Source organism: Polistes dominula, unplaced genomic scaffold (assembly GCF_049000335.1).
Source record: "Polistes dominula isolate Pdom_NZ unplaced genomic scaffold, Pdom_raw_medaka contig_84, whole genome shotgun sequence".
NCBI classification, from domain to species: Eukaryota; Metazoa; Arthropoda; class Insecta; order Hymenoptera; family Vespidae; genus Polistes; species Polistes dominula.
Genome location: NW_028300944.1, coordinates 640,346 through 659,026, shown reverse-complemented (window position 1 = coordinate 659,026; position 18,681 = coordinate 640,346). Strand labels below are relative to the sequence as shown.

General features: G+C 23.7%; 2 protein-coding genes across 2 annotated transcripts in view; both read right to left on the bottom strand.

Annotated features, from left to right (window-relative positions):
* Cht7 (chitinase 7) overlaps nucleotides 1-2,399 on the bottom strand; it is a 34,876-nt gene extending 32,477 nt beyond the window's left edge. Inside the window, exon 1 of the mRNA XM_015332009.2 lies at nucleotides 1,299-2,399. Within this exon, the coding sequence (XP_015187495.1) occupies nucleotides 1,299-1,301 (3 nt within the window). The 5' untranslated portion in view covers nucleotides 1,302-2,399. The remainder of the gene's footprint in view (nucleotides 1-1,298) is intronic.
* Nucleotides 2,400-6,566: 4,167 nt separating this feature from the next.
* Nucleotides 6,567-17,117, bottom strand: Ggamma30A (guanine nucleotide-binding protein subunit gamma-e). The gene is made up of 2 exons (XM_015332038.2): nucleotides 16,954-17,117; nucleotides 6,567-7,091 (listed from the first exon to the last, which is right to left on the bottom strand). The coding sequence occupies exons 1-2, from the start codon at nucleotides 17,064-17,066 to the stop codon at nucleotides 6,986-6,988; spliced, it is 219 nt and encodes a 72-aa protein (XP_015187524.1). The 5' UTR covers nucleotides 17,067-17,117; the 3' UTR covers nucleotides 6,567-6,985.
* Between the last annotated feature and the right edge of the window lie 1,564 nt (nucleotides 17,118-18,681).

Genomic DNA, 18,681 nt, shown 5'->3' with positions numbered 1-18,681 from the left:
TTAATAATAAAAGTTCATTTTAATAATTAAATAATTTTTAAAGGTATGAAAAAAATATTAACAATAAAATAAACCTATTAATATCAAACATGGAAACTATGACACAATTGTAATTATTAATTTGAAAATATTGCATTTTTATCGATGAAATAAATCAAAATAATATCAAATCAAATCCAATCACAAGTATTGATAATCAATTTGACACATATTCCATTAATTATTATTAAAAATAATCATAAATAATATGCATAAAAAAAGTTGCATTTGCAAAAATCAAACCTGAATTGCAAATATTTCTTAGCTCATTTGCTTTTTCATTTACAATCGTGTTATCGTGTAAAAATATTTGTTCGAGTTGTTACGTTGCTTACCTTCGAAGAAAATATTTTATTACACACATACACACACGTACACACATACACACATACACACATATATTTTTAATTCATGTATAAAATATGCCAACTTTATAATTCGCATTTAAATTTGTTGAAGAAATCTAGAAACTTCGAGGATCTTTCGAGCCCATCGAAAAGCAACAAGAAAAAATTGAAACGCAAAAGAAAAAAAGAAAAAAAGAGAAAAAGAGAAAAAGAGAAAAAGAGAAAGAGAGAGAGAGAAAGATCGATATTTTAATCCGAGACGCAGAAACATCATCGATCATGCTACCAACCAAGAACGAAGATTTTTCTCGTCGAAAAATTTGTCGAAGGACAATTCCCAATTCCTTTCAACGAGTTCTACGAGTTCTTTTCTTCATTTTTTTTTTTTATTATTATTATTATTATTATGATTATTATTATTATTTAAATATTTTACTTGCATTCGGCAAATTTTTACCTCAAATATCCGTCTTCCAAAATTATCAAATATTTATTCAATCATATGCTTTTTATTACTTTTTTTTTTTCTTAATTTTATAATTGATTTTATTTTTAAAGTGAATTTTAAATAATAAAATTAACAAATGAATTTTTTTTTTATTATTATTTATTATTTAAAATAATGTTAATTATTACATGAACGATCTATCAAATTTATTTATCCAATCGTATGATTTTTATTTTTTACATTCTGATTGATTTCTTGTTTTTTTTTTTTTTTTTTTTTTAATGAAATTTAAAATGATAAATGTTAAATAGATGAACGATTTCTAGAATTTTTTTCATTCCTTTTTCTTTTTTCTTTTCGATGATTAAAAATACACTCTCACATACACAACTTTCCAATATGTATACATATATTATATATAAAAAAATCATTGAAATAAATTAAAATAATTAAAAAACACTCACCATGATTCCCAAATCTCGTTCTCCAACAGAAACCGAAAGATAGAAGGACTCCTTTCACGATTTATTTCACGCAGCAAAGATCACAGAACACTCCGATACAAATTTTGACGAAATATAATAAAACGAACAAAAAAAAAAAAAAAAAGTAGTGATGGGTTTGAACCCCTTGTTTGACGATGAACGAACAAAACAAACAATACCAAAAAAAAAAAACAAACAATTACTCAATTTTTTTTTTCTCCCTACAACTAAACTACAATAAATTTTATAACTCCTTTCTTGACCAATCAAAAAATTTCTAAAATATATATATATATAGAATTAAAATGTCCCAATAAGATTGTCAAATACAAGAAAGTGAAAATAAAAATGAATGAAAAGGAAAATGATTTATAAGATGAACAATACTATTCTCCTCTACTAATAATAATAATAATTAATGATAATAATAATAAAAAAAAGGGAATATTAAACAGAGTAGCGATACGTATTGATGACAGGATGAATCCGTCACCGCATGATCGTGAAAATGAGTGCCAACTATAATCTGGCACTGACAACAGCTCGGCAAAGACTGACTAGAGGTAACCCAAGAAGTTCCTCTCTACTACTGTCACTCTCTCTTTCTCTTTCCCCTTTCCCTTCACCATCACTTGCACACACCACCATTATTTACTCTCTCTCTCTCTCTCTCTTTCTCTCTCTCTCTCTTTCTCTTTTTCTTTCTATCTTTATTTATCCTTCTTTTCTCTTTCTCCCATATACATCGAGAGTAACATCGAACTACGACACAACACCCTTCGCATACGCGTGCCCGTCTCTTTTCTATTTCTCGTATATATATATATATATATATATATGTATATTGTTTATCTTTTTCTATTACACATAGTATCTAAGTCTATCTAAATCTATCTCTTTCTATCTTTCATCTACTTGCTCTAAATATTATATGTAGAGCAAGTAGATGAAAGATAGGAAGAAATAGAGTTGACTTCCATTTTGAACACCCTGTAATTCAAAACTGAATGGACCAAACAAAAAATGGTAAAGGAATTTTTTTTAGCTGTAAATATCACCTTTCTAACAAGCTTAAATTCCAAATTGTTTAACTAATATTTTACAAGATATTGATAACTAAATTCATCAGTAGATGAAAGATTAGAAAGAAGTAGAGTTGTCTTCCATTTTGAACACCCTGTAATTCAAAACTGAATGGACCAAACAAAAAATGGTAAAGGAATTTTTTTTAGCTGTAAATATCACCTTTTTAACAAGCATAAATTTGAAATTGTTTAACTAATATTTTACAAGATATTGATAACTAAAGTCATCAGTAGATGACAGATTAGAAAAAGACAGAGTTGATTTTTATTTTGAACACCCTGTAACTCACAAATGAATGGACCAAACAAAAAAATGGTAAAGGAATTTTTTTTAGCTGTAAATATCACCTTTCTAACAAGCATAAATTTGAAATTGTTTAATTACTATTTTATGAGATATTGATAACTAAAGTCATCAGTAAATGAAAGATTAGAAAGAAGTAGAGTTGTCTTCCATTTTGAACACCCGGTAACTCACAACTGAATGGACCAAACAAAAAATGGTAAAGGAATTTTTTTTAGCTGTAAATATCATCTTTCTAACAAGCATAAATTTGAAATTGTTTAACTAATATTTTACAAGATATTGATAACTAAAGTCATCAGTAAATGAAAGATTAGAAAGAAGTAGAGTTGTCTTCCATTTTGAACACCCTGTAATTCAAAACTGAATGGACTAAACAAAAAATGGTAAAGGAATTTTTTTCAGCTGTAAATATCACCTTTTTAACAAGCATAAATTTGAAATTGTTTAACTAATATTTTACAAGATATTGATAACTAAATTCATCAGTAAATGAAAGATTAGAAAGAAGTAGAATTGTCTTCCATTTTGAACACCCCGTAATTCAAAATAGAATGGACCAAAGAAAAAATGTTAAAGGAATATTTTTTAGCTGTAAATATCACCTTTTTAACAAGCATAAATTTGAAATTGTTTAACTAATATTTTACAAGATATTGATAATTAAAGTCATCAGTAGATGACAGATTAGAAAAAGACAGAGTTGATTTTTATTTTGAACACCCTGTAACTCACAAATGAATGGACCAAACAAAAAATGGTAAAGGAATATTTTTTAGCTGTAAATATCACCTTTCTAACAAGCATAAATTTGAAATTGTTTAATTACTATTTTATGAGATATTGATAACTAAAGTCATCAGTAAATGAAAGATTAGAAAGAAGTAGAGTTGTCTTCCATTTTGAACACCCGGTAACTCACAACTGAATGGACCAAACAAAAAATGGTAAAGGAATATTTTTTAGCTGTAAATATCACCTTTCTAACAAGCTTAAATTTGAAATTGTTTGATTAATATTTTACAAAAAAATAATGGATTACTTTACCCCCAATCTAATATAATTTGAAATATTTTGAAGTATCACCTTAATCAACTAATACCAATCATTCATTTGCATATTTTCAAATAATTTTTATTTTTGATATTTTCCCAATTAATTGATGTAAATATTTTGGTATGTTTGAAACCACCATCAACACCATAATCATTACTATAACCATAATTAATGCTACTAATCATTCATTAGTAATTTTTTCAAATTTGTTTTTCTTTTTTGATAATATTAGTTAAATAATAATTAATTAACGATTACTTGTTAAATAATTTGTAAATATTATTAGATCCGTTAACTTAAAAAGTATCATTCCAATATATTGCATACTTCTCTTTCTCGAGAGCGAAAATCCTTTCGCTTGCAACTAAAGTTGATTGAAAAATTCGTTTAGACATTCTTCTAGCCTCGTTTACTTCTCTTTTCTCTCCACTTCTGGATTGTGAATGTACTATGAAACATTTTCTATAGAATTATAACACATGTATTATTTAAGATTTAAAACACAACATTCTCACACACACACACACACACATATATATTAAACTTACATACAAATAGATGCATATCAATTTTATTCACATTTCAACATTGGTTAAGTTGAATATTATATTTTCGTAAGAAATTCTCATCTCAAGAGATTGTACATTAATATTATTAATAATAATAAATAAATTAATTAATTAGAATTATATTAGTTATATATCTATTTATATATATATATATTTATTTATAATTAAATTTATTTATTTATTTATTTATTTATAATGGGGCAATCGTAGGGCGACAGTTTCAAATGTGTAAACACACACATAAGTGATAAATATATTAATAATATGTTAATTTATTTATTTATTTATTTATTTATATATATTTGAATAGTAGTACTCTTACCGAGAGATGAAATTCGGAAGTATTTTATGAAATAGGTGTAATAAATGTATGCGTATGTGTGTTTGTGTTTATGTGTTGTCCTATAATTTTTAAATCGAATGATCGATGATCGATACTTCATGTTCTTATTTTTTTATTATTATTATTATTATCACAAAACATTAATTATCTAATTCATAATTCAATTGATCTTAAACGTGTCGAACACTTTGCATGTTTGTTTTTGTTTTTTGTTGTTGTTGTTGAAATTTCAATCATCGTACGAGATACACTTTATTTTCGATTATGATAATTTCTTTTAATCTCAACTCAAGTTTCATCCGATCATCTGATTTTATTTATTTATAAAAATGTTCGGATAAATTTTGCAATGTCTCGTTTACCAAATTTTCAATTGAATGTTTTCTTCTTCATGGTGTTGAAATTTGATTTATAAAATGTAATTAATTGCATGTTGGATTTGTATGTTTGACAATTTTGTTGATTGATATACAAAAGCTTTTATAATAAATAGTATTTATAAGAAAAATGATAGAAATGTGTCTTAATTAATGAAATGTTTTATAAATGATTCACACTTAAATACATACATACATACATACATACATACATATATATATATATGTGTTAAGGTGAAATACTGAAATTGGATAATGTCAAGTTTCGCATGATTGAATGTTGACATTTATACCAAACATATAGTTTGATACAAGTACGAATATTATAAATAAATGTGAATTATTTTCTTGTACAATTAATTTCATGAACAATTTTTTTCTAACATATACCAAGACATATATCTTGACATTATCCAATTTCAATCTTTTATGGTAACACAAAACATATATATATATATATATATATATATATATATATATATATATATATATATATATATATATATAATGTATACTAAATGTAATATTAAATAAATAATTTTACATATATAATATATTTTATTTATGAAAATTATTAATTAAATTATAAACTTATTAAATTTATTAAATTATGAATTTCAAATTATTTCATTTATAAATATAATATAAATTTAATAAATTATAAATTTATTACAATAAATACTTATTAAATAATAAATTTATAATTTACTTTATAAATAATTTAATTGTATAATTTCATAAATTATATATAAATTAGATTTTATTTTAATAATATTTTATATTTTATATCATATTAAATTATAATTTTATTTGTAATTAAATTATAATATAAATAATATTATTATTCTATTTCATAATTTTCTATATAAATTATTTCATAAATAATAAATTTATAATTTTTAATTACAAATTTATTAAATATATTAAAATATATTAAATTAGAAATAACTTAAATTGTTAAAATTAGAAATTATTCAATTATTTCAATCATTTGAAAATAATTTTTTAAAAAGTACGATCAATCAATCTTACGATCTTACATAAGTGAAAACAAGGTGAAAGTAATATTATTACACATTTTAATGCTGATATATATATATATATATATATATATATATTTATACATATATATATATTCAAAGTCTATATACCTCAAAATATGACAAGAGTTTAACCAGTTTCGATTAGTATGAAAATTGAATATATATTCAATAAATTACCATATATACTTCCAAAGTTTAATCAAACTTTCGAATAAACGATCACGATCATTCATAATCATTTGTATTTTTTATTTTTTATTTTTTAAATGTTTCATTACGATATCATCTAACGATACTTCATTTTTCATGATACTTTAATGAAATATTTCATGTAAAAACGAAAGCATATTATATATTATAATCAATGATACCATTCATTTAAACGTTTATAATTTATATACCTTTCATACATACGAACACGTTTCTCATACATACTTTTACACGCATACACGCATATATTTTATTATTAATTATATTATATATCGATCCATCGATATCACGATCGATGAGAGAGTTTTGTGTTCCCTTTCCACGTGACGAAGATTTTGTTTCAATTGAATGGCCATTTCTTTTTTTTTTATTTATTCATTTTGTTCCTCATTTCAATTTATTTTATTTTATTTTATTTATTTTTATGGTTTTAAGCATCTTTATGGCATATATTTTTCTTCGATTGTAGAACACATTAAGATTATTTTTTTTTTTATTTTTTTTTTATTTTCTTCTTCTTCTTCTTCTTCTTCTTGTTTTTTTTTTTTTTCCAATCATTTTTCCCGTAATAATTTTTATATCTTTCATATTATTTTCTCAACTTCCGTCATTTTTCTCCCACTTCGTAATTGTTATGGTTGATAGGGAGGAACGTGCGTGGGGGGAGGGGGTCCTTTTCTTACATAATTATGCACTTGCCTTTCTCGGCCCATGGATTGTTCTTTTTGTCAGGGGCGTGTATCAATGGGTCGTTCTTTTCATTTTCTTCGACGTATTCCCTCATTCTGTAAAATTTTACAAGACAAAGTATGTTTGTCATCATTTTATTTATAATCCTTTGAAAAAAAAAAAAACACACACACACACAAAAAAGAAAATAAAACAACAGGACACACCAACATGACATACAAACAGGATAACAAAAATATTCATAGTCATTATGAATAATTATGTAAATATGTGTTATATTAAATGAATTTTAATATGATCTTATTTATACGAAATAATATTTCATCATTTATATATTTTTATAATAAATTATAATAAATTAACACGTTGAGCGCCACGTGAATTCTTAAGGAAATCTTTGTCAGGCCACGTGTGATAAAACGAAAAGTTAAATGTCAGGCACCGGTGCTTGACACGGTCTGAACGTAAAGCTTGATGTCAGTCACCAATGACTGACACGGCCTGTAAGTGAAGCTCGATGTCAGTCACCAATGACTGACACGGCCTGTAAGTGAAGCTCGATGTCAGTCACTAATGACTGACATGGCCTGAACGTGAAGCTCGATGTCAGTCACTAATGACTGACATGGCCTGAACGTGAAGCTCGATGTCAGTCACCAATGACTGACGTGGCCTGAACGTGAAGCTCGATGTCAGTCACCAATGACTGACGTGACACTCAATGAGTTAAATATAATTTTATATAAATTATGAATGTATATAATGAATGAATTACAACATATTGAATTCAATATATACAATGAATGTATAAAATGAATGACTTATATATATTGAATTACAATATAATTTTATTTACGTGAAATAATAAAAATAATGAAACTTTCTACTTTTCTTAATAATTTAATATTCGTTCAATTTAATTCTACTTCTCACACTCGTATAATTCATAAGAGATAATCATAGACAACATTCAGGATAAATAAATTTTCATTAAACAATAGTATAATACACGTTTATACCATGGGAAATATTATTTATGTGAAAAATCTTTCCCTAACTAACCAGATGCTAAGATTAAAGTGACTGGAATTTTACTGTGACTGGAATTATATATATATATATTTGTAATATGTACTAGTATTAATATACTATATGTAGTATATTTATATTATATATTAGCTAGTATATACTACATTATATATAATATTATTTATATAATACTAGCATATAATATATAAATACTAGTATATTAATACTAGTATACTAATATATTACTAGTATATTATATAATACTAGCATATAATATATAAATACTAGTATATTAATACTAATAGACTAGTATATTACTAGTATATTATATAATACTAGCATATAATATATAATTTTACTAGTATTTATAGTGTATATACTATATTAATACTAGTATACTAGTATATTACTAGTATATTATATAATACTAGCATATAATATATAATTTTACTAGTATTTATAGTATACATACCATATTAATACTAGTATACTAGTATATTACTAGTATATTAATACTATTATTATATTATTTATTATTATTATTATATATAAATATTAATATACTATATAACTATATATATATAAATAAAGCAATCTCTTTTAATATATAATATCTGAAGATAAGAAATCTGTAAGTAAGCAACTAGCAAGAACTGTTGAGAATGCTCGAGGCTATCTCGAGGCAAGCTAGCGAATAAACCTAAGCTAGCTTAGGCTAGTTGTCCTCTCTACAAAAGAGAGAGAAAGAGAAAGAACACACAGTGCGTTCATTCCAACGTCTTAGAAAATAGTCTATCTTATATATACAACTCTTTATACAATGTGTAACAATATATGTCCAACTACATACACTAACCTCCTATCTGCACATGTGTGTCTGTTTGTATCTCTTATATGCAAGTTTGTATGCAATATTTACAGCAACGAAATATAATAGAGTCTCGAAACTATGGTTTAAACCATAGACGAAGTGTCTAGTATGTCTTTTCTTTTATTTTCTTTGCTTTTATTTTCGTTTCGTTTCGTTTGGTTTGGTTTCTTCGCGCCCGGTGAAAGGGTGTATTATACCTCCAGTGCACGGACTATGTTTTTGCGTTCAAGGAGAGTCGTATTCCCTCGTTTGTCTCTCTCCTCCACCCCCTCCTACCCTTCTCCTTCTCTCCTCTCTCTCTCTCACCCCCTCATCCACCCGCAAATCTAATCTTTTCAACGAGCCAACTGAACCTAACTCTTAAACGCAACTTACACTGAGAAAATCAAGTTTTCTTTGGAATGCGACTGGACGTTACTTGGTTTTGATTTTTTTTTGTTTATTTTGTTAACTTTTATTTAACAATTTTAAACATTATTTTGTACTAACTGTTTCTAGATAATTAAGAGTAATCAATTTGGTGGACAATGATTTGATTTATGTTTTCTTTTTTAATATTTTTCTTAATTTTGTACACTGCTGTGTAAGACACATCCCTCACTTGTTAAACGTTAGTTGGTTTTTCTTTTTTTTTTGTTTTTTAAAGTTCTATTAAACAATTTTAAACAATATTTTGTACTATCTGTTTCTGGGTAATTATTAGAAATAAATTTGATGTGGAAAATGATCTGATTCAGGTTTTCTTTTTTAATTTTATACACTGGTGTGTAAAACACATGCCTCATTCACTTGTTTGTTTGTTTGTTTATTTTTATTTATTTTATATAATTTTTTTTTATAGGAAGAATAATTTATTAACAGTACACCTATCATGAGTGTTTTGTAATTTGTATTAAAAAAAAAAAAAAAATGTGTTAAATATTACTATAATAAATTATTATATTTTGTTGATTATTCAATTGATAAAAATTTGATTCTGCATTGAATAAAATATTTTTATTTAAAGTTGTAGGAATTTTTTATTCTTTTTTATTTTATACGCTCGTGTCTATTGCAAAATTATTTATAAAAAAAAAATAATAAAAAAAGAAGTAAATAGAATAACATTTGATTTACCAAGTTTACAAATTAAAAAAAAATATTACGTTTTTGTTTTTTTTTTATTTTATATACGCTCGCGTATTTATTGTAAAATTATTTATTAAACAAAAATAAAAATAAAAGAATAAAAATTGATTTACGAAGTTTACAAGTTAAAAAAAAAGAAAATTATTATTTTGTTTTGTGTTGTTTTATATACACTGGCGTATTTATTGCAAAATTATTGGTTGATCCGAAGTACAAGCGAGTTTAGTAAACAACTTGATTCCTTATTTAAAACTTAAACCTTTCCTTTTTCTTTCTTTTTCTTTTTACTTTCTCACTTCCTCTCTGTTACCCCTACCCTACCTTTACAGAATTATTTGGAAATGAACTCGATCGGTTGAAATGTCATATGTTAATAATAAGAAACAGGTTGGCCTTCTCGTCAAATTAATTATTAACTTTTTGTGCATTTTTTTTTTTTTGTATTTTTTGGTATCAAATATTTTCAACTATAAATTTGAAATAATTTTTTTTTTAAAATTACTATTATATAAGTCGATTAATAAATAAACGAAAAAATTTTGTAGAAACATTCATTTGATTAATTTACATTGAATTTCTAATCAATTGACACCCTCCCTGTCGTCTTCCTTGTGACAAAGTTACACGTCGTAATCATGGCATTTTACGATCACCGGAAACGAGTTGAAGAAAAAAAAACAAACACAGGATTCTTGTTTTCTTTCTTTTTCTATCAGTCAATATGGCTTTCCCTTTAAAAGGAAAAACTACTACTAAAGTTCTCTTGATGAAAACTTGTTCGTTTCAACGTTACGTGAACGTTTCTAAAACTAAAATTATACCAAAGATACACCTGCTGGAAAATAAAACTAAATAACAAACAATATTAATAAAAGTATTCTTCTGTTATGTTTAATTATATTCAATAATATTTAAAATAAATTAATATTGTATTAATAATAAATAAAATAAATGCAATGATTGATGCAATTGAATGATGATACAAATCATAATAATTATTGTTTGATTATTAATTAATATAATAATTTATTAAAAATAATAAATATGACAGATACCTGTTAGAAAATTCTAAATAATAATATTTAAAATAAATTAATATTGTATTAATAATAAATAAAATAAATGCAATGATTGATGCAATTGAATGATGATACAAATCATAATAATTATTGTTTTATTATTAATTAATATAATAATCTATTAAAAATAATAAATATGACAGATACCTGTTAGAAAATTCTAAATAATAATATTTAAAATAAATTAATATCGTATTAATAATAAATAAAATAATTGCAATGATTGATGCAATTGAATGATGATACAAATGAGAATAATTATTGTTTGATTATTAATTAATATAATAATTTATTAAAAATAATAAATTTGACAAATACCTGTTAGAAAATTCTAAATAATAATATTTAAAATAAATTAATATTGTATTAATAATAAATAAAATAAATGCAATGATTGATGCAATTAAATGATGATACAAATCATAATAATTATTGTTTAATTATTAATTAATATATTAATCTATTAATTTATGAATAATTAAATCTATTAATATATTAAAATTATATTAAAAATATATTGAAAATATAATAAATTTGACAGATACCTGTTAGAAAATTTTAAACAATAATATTAATAAAAGTATTGTTTTTTATTTCTAATTATTTTCAATAATATTTAAAATAAATTAATATTGTATTAATAATAAATAAATAAAAATGATGTGATATAAATAATAGGATAATTAATATTTTGCTTTTATTATTAATATTAAAAATATATTAAAAATAATAAATATAACCTGTGTACTAATTTTACTAATTACGATGATTGCACCTGATGAATGTCAACTGAAAAATAAAATATAATTTAACCAAATTAAGTAAAAGAAAAAATTCTAAATAAAATTGTTATCAATTAGCAATACTTAAAACAATTATAAAAAAAAGTATTTTATCAAATTACAAACAATGATTTACATTGTTTATTTACAAAAATATTTATAATAATTACAAAATAAAATAAAATATAATTTAAACGAATCAACCAAAAGAAAACATTCTTATCAATTTACCAATACTTAAAACCATTAAAAAAAAAAAAAAAAAAAAAAAAAAAAGATTCTTATCATAAGATTTATGAACAATGATTTCAATAAATTAGTCACCTCAAATTGGAAATGAAAAAAAAGGAAAAATAAAAAAGAAAATAAGAAGATAAAGTTAGTTAGTTCTTTTAAAATAATACGAAAGAATCTTAAAATGGCTGACTTTCGATTAGGTTTGCACGACCTCCTCCTCCTCCTCCTCCTCCACCACCACCTCCACCACCACCTTTTCAACGCGAACTTAACGTTCACCTATCGTTCTTTCTATTCCTATTTGAGATAATCTCACGATTTCGTATTATTTCGTGCTTCATCGTGATAGTTAAGACTGTAAATGTATCCTACTTTCATAGTGATTTCTTATTTTACAAAGAGGGTGAGAAGAAGAAGAAGAAGAAGCATCAACTAATACATTGATACTTGTATTCATATATAAAACAACATAGATAATGTATTTGAAAAGACACGTTGTATCTTGAAGGAAAGATAAAGATAGATTCATACCGGTAAGCGGAGAAAGTTTGCAAGATATCTACAGATACACATACAACAAACATATAAATATATACATATATATTTACAGACACATGTATATCTATATATATATATATATATATAGATATAAGTGTGAATATGAAAATCGTTATTTTTCTATATCGGGTATTATAAAGTGTAGATAATTATTTTATCGATAACACGTTCTATCTAAAAGAACAATTAATCTATAACCGGATCTCTTCTTAGAATTATAATAATAATAATAATGATAATAATGATAATAATGATAATAATGATAATGATAATGATAATGATAATGATAGTAAAGGAAGATAGTATAAAATAATTTTAAAATACACGGATTTATATTATTTTAAATAAATAATAATTCAGAATAGTTGTGTTTGATAGTATTTTGAATAAATTGATTATTATTTAATTTATTTGCAATTTAATTAGTATTCGTTAATTTATTAATATTATTTGTATTGCAATTTATTCAATATTTTTATTTTATTAATATTTATTTATGTTATTTGCAATTTAAAATCTATAATAATTTCTATCAATATTTTCTAATAAAATAATAATTAAGTAGTTGTGTTTGATAGTATTTTAAATAAATTTATTATTGGGTGTTTCATTTATTTTATATTAATTATAATTTAAAATATATAACAATTTTTATAAATATTTTCTAAAAAAATTAGAATTAATGTTTGATAGTATTTTTAATAAATTTATTATTGGGTGTTTCATTTATTTTATATTAATTATAATTTAAAAAATATTACAGTTCCTAAAAATAATAATAAAAAAAAATAGAATTAGTGTTTGATAGTATTTTTAATAAATTGATTATTATTTAATTTATTTGCAATTTATTTAATATTTTTATTTTTTTAATATTTATTTATATTATTTGCCATTTAAAATCTATAATAATTTCTATCAATATTTTCTAATAAAATAATAATTAAGTAGTTGTGTTTGATAGTATTTTAAATAAATTTATTATTGAGTGTTTCATTTATTTTATATTATTTATAATTTAAAATATATAACAATTTTTATAAATATTTTCTAAAAAAAATTAGAATTAATGTTTGATAGTATTTTTAATAAATTTATTATTGGGTGTTTCATTTATTTTATATTAATTATAATTTAAAAAATATTACAGTTCCTAAAAATAATAATAAAAAAAAAAATAGAATTAGTGTTTGATAGTATTTTTAATAAATTGATTATTATTTAATTTATTTGCAATTTATTTAATATTTTTATTTTTTAAATATTTATTTATATTATTTGCAATTTAAAATCTATAATAATTACTATAAATATTTTCTAATAAAATAATAATTAAGTAGTTGCATTTGATAGTATTTTTAATGAATTGATTAATATGTGTGTATGTATGATTTATAATATTATTTACCAAATAAAAATCACTAATAAATTCCTATAAATATTCCGCAATAAAATAACAAACATACCATAAAAAAAATAATAAAGAAATGAAATACATGAACAATAATAAAAAATTAATTAAATATTTGTATCTGGATACAATTGTTAAAGAAATGATTTTAAAATATAATTTTCTAATATTACTTATCAACTAAAAATCATGAAAAAAATTCCTATAAATTTTCCCTGACAAAACAATGACAATACAATAGAAAAGAAAAAATGAGATATATGAACAATAATATAAAAATAAATTAAAATAAATAACAACTAAAAAATCAATAATAAAATACCTATAAATATTTCCTCTTTAGATAAACTAACGACCGATATGATAAAAAAGAAAGAAAGAAAACAAAAACCATATGAACAATAACAAAAGATAAAGATAAAAAGAAAAATAATTTATCGATAAAACCTCCTCAGTCATCTTTCTTCGAGAATGCATCTCAAACACCTAGAACACCTAGAAAACACCTAGAAGACAATAGTAAACGGTATATAACAAAGAGAATGATGCGTGAAACATACACTCTACTTAAGAATAATTTATTAACACTCCTACAGACTATCCTTTATGAATCATCATCATAATCATAATCATCATCTTCATCTTCATCATCATCATCATTCGATTCTATTCTTCGTAGCTAATGATTTTTTAATTTGATTATTAGAGTGTAAAAAAAGGGGGTCTGGGGGTGTGAGGGTGTGGGGGAATGGTATATGTATGTGTGTATTATATGTGTCTGTTGTGTGTGTTTGTTTTGTATGTGTCTGTTGTGTGTGTGTTTGTTTTGTATGTGTCTGTTGTGTGTGTGTTTGTATGTGGCTGTTGTATGTGGCTGTTGTGTGTGTGTGTTTTGTATGTGGCTGTCGTGTGTGTGTTTTGTATGTGGCTGTTGTGTGTGTGTGTTTTGTATGTGACTGTTGTGTGTGTTTGTTTTGTATGTGGCTGTTGTGTGTGTTTGTTTTGTATGTGGCTGTTGTGTGTGTTTGTTTTGTATGTGGCTGTTGTGTGTATTTGTTTTGTATGTGGCTGTTGTGTATGTGTGTTTTGTATGTGACTGTTGTATGTGTGTGTTTTGTAAGTGGCTGTTGTGTGTATAATTTGTATATGTGTGTGTGTTTGTGTGTGTGTGTGTGTGCTCCGAAAGTGACAGTTTGAATTAAAGCATATACAGTGCGTTTCAAGGACACCCTCTTTCTTTTATCTTTGATTTTTTATTTCACGTGATTTTATTTTATTTCATTTGATATCTTTTATTTGTTTCCTTTTTCTTGGCACAACGGACTTCATCGTTATCCTTGTTGTCGAGAATCAAGGATTATTTAGCCTTGATTTGTATTAGCATTCGATGGGAATCATGATCCTTATAAATATATATATATGTATATATGTATATATATATGTACATACTTGTGGCATTTAAATGATACTTGATGTTATATATCGATTATTATTTTTATTTTCTTGAGAATATTTTTTTTTATATTAAACTAACAACATTCTTTTGCATATGTTTGGTTTTTTTTTTGTGTCGTTGTTATGTTAATAAACCTAATCGATTTAATTTTCTAATATTTTGTTTAATAATGTGTAATAAAAATAAATAAAAATGAACGTGTAATTAAATGATTTATATATATGGGACACATATGATTTGTTGAATTGAATCTAAGTTTTAGTTTATAATAAATAACATTATTATTTATTATGTATTATGATTAATAAAAAAAGAATTATTCAGAAAGTAAGGAAAAAAAATAGAATAGATAATTAAAAATGTTCTATTGATAAACCTAATTAATGATTTTCCTTTTTTTTTTTTTTTGATTTAATAGTATGTAAAAAAATAAATAGAGATGAACAAGTAATTAAATGATTTATATAAATGGGATACATATGATTTGTTGAATTGAATCTAAGTTTTAGTTTATAATAAATAACATTATTATTTATTATGTATTATGATTAATAAAAAAGAATTATTAAGAAAGTAAGGAAAAAAAAATAGAATAGATAATTAAAAATGTTCTATTGATAAACCTAATTAATGATTTTCCTTTTTTTTTTTTTTGGTTTAATAGTATGTAAAAAAATAAATAGAGATGAACAAGTAATTTAATGATTTATATAAATGGGACACATATGATTTGTTGAATTAAATCTAAGTTTTATTTGATATTATTATGTATCATAATTAATGAATGAGAGGATTATGAAGAAAATAAAGAAAAAAAAAAGATAATTAAGTTATGATATAGTAATGATGCAACCGGTGTTAAAATTGTAGATAAATTATCCATACAATGTAACACAATTTTGCAGACAATCTCATGCATGGTAACCCAATGAGAGAATGACAAATAAAAATTAAAAAAAAAAAAGTACTATCCCGTATACAAAGTTTGGATCAATATACTAGCATACAAAATTTGATTGACCTAAAAAAAATAAATTTGGAAGATACAGAATAAATTAATTCAACATTTAAATCAACAATTTGTAACTAACCATAAATGCATATATAAAAAAAAACCATAAATATATATATATATATAAATGTTGAATAAAATTCATAAATAGAAAAACCATTACACCATACATATTGTAAAAATAATTAAATAAATAAATAATATAAAATAATAAATAAATAAAACTTGACGCGTGAAAAAAATGGAAACTGGGTAAAAGAGGCTGCAAACTAGAAAACAAAAAATGAGTGCAAAAAAAATAATAAAAAAAATATGTAACAATATTATAAATAATTTTTGTAAGGGATGGGGGGGGGCGGGGCGAGGGATGGAAAGGGAAAAATGTATAACTTACGCCGCAATACTTTTGGACAACGACCACCGTTCCATGGCCGCTTGATATTTCATGTTCTCGATCTGTTTCTTCAATGTGTCCTTGTCCATGGTAGCGAGTACACTGGGATCCATGGTTACAGCCGCACCCCCCTTATTGCAATCGAGGATGTAGCGCTTGCGCCTCTAAGGAAAATCAATAAAACAGAGAAATATACGAATGTATATGTGTATTTATACATGTATGTGGATGTATGGGTGTGTGTATGTGGTAGAGTCAGGGTGATCTGCTTTGGGACACGCATTTATGGAAAGTAGCAAATGATTGGATATGCTTGAACAAAGTTACACATGTGTGTATATTCCTGTGAAAGATCGAAACTGGAGAATGGATCAGATTCATCTGGATGAATGTTAAGATTCATCTGAGTGAATATTACGATTCATCTGGATGAATGTTGAGATTCATATGGGTATATGTCAACATATACCATTATGTAGGTGGATGATTGAATATTTGAATGATGTTTTTTATATTTAATTATTTTAAACATAGATCAAATGATTATGCGAATCCTAGCATTCCCAAATTTCGATCTTTTACAGTAACACTATGTATATATGGGTGTATGTCAACATATACCATTATGTTGGTGGAAGATCGAATATTTGAATTATGTTTTTTATAAATTAATATTTTAGACACAAATTATACGATTATGTGAATCTTAATATTCCCTAACATCATTTTTTCATAAGTATCAGTAACACATACATACATATAAATATATTTTTATATGTTTATGTGAGTAACTAAGTTCTCTTGGAAATCATCCGTATAAACAACCCTATTATTTCCAATTACGAATGATTTATTTATAATTCTATTTTTTTTCTTTATTGCAAAATAAATTTATCAAGAATTCAATTAACAAACTTTGATATTTTCCATTCGAGTAATTTAAATCCCACCCTTAATAAAATTGTATGAAATCCTAAAGAATGGGGTGCAATTTGTTTGATTTTTATTATTACAATAATTGGATATAAATATTGTAAAAATAAAAATAAAAAATAGTAAAAAGTAACAGTAAACAAATAATTTCCAGTAAAATAAAAAACAAAATGGAACGAAACAAACAATCGTTTGATTTTGATTATTACAATAATTGGATATAAATATTGTAAAAAAAAAAAAAAAAAAACAGAACGAAACAATTGTTTTGTTTGATATTAAACTTTTGTTGAAAATAACTCTCGATCTTTATCGATCACAATCGATCATTCTCAATCATTCTTGATCTCTTATCGAAAAATTGGATCAATTCGTTTGATAAGATTCTCTTCGTGTATCTCTTGAGAAAAAGAACGATTTAAACGTAGATTAAACTCAACGAGAAAGATAAAAGATAAAAGATAAAAGTTACAAGATTTTTGTAGATTCAACTTAAAATCTCGTGGGGGGGGGGGGGTCATTAACTAATTTCAACAAATGATGGAAATTTCATGGTTCCTTCATTATTTTTTACACGTGGATAGATCCTTTGTTATTTTTTGTTTTCATTAATTCTACAAACCCTTTTCTTTTATTTTTACACACATAAATATGTACATATATATGTATGTATATGTATATATGTTAATCTGATACGCATAATAAAAACTAGTTTCTTTCTATTTTTATTTTTATCTTTTTTCTTTTCTTCTTCTATTATTAACGTGAAATATGAACTGACGATTATGAAAGTAT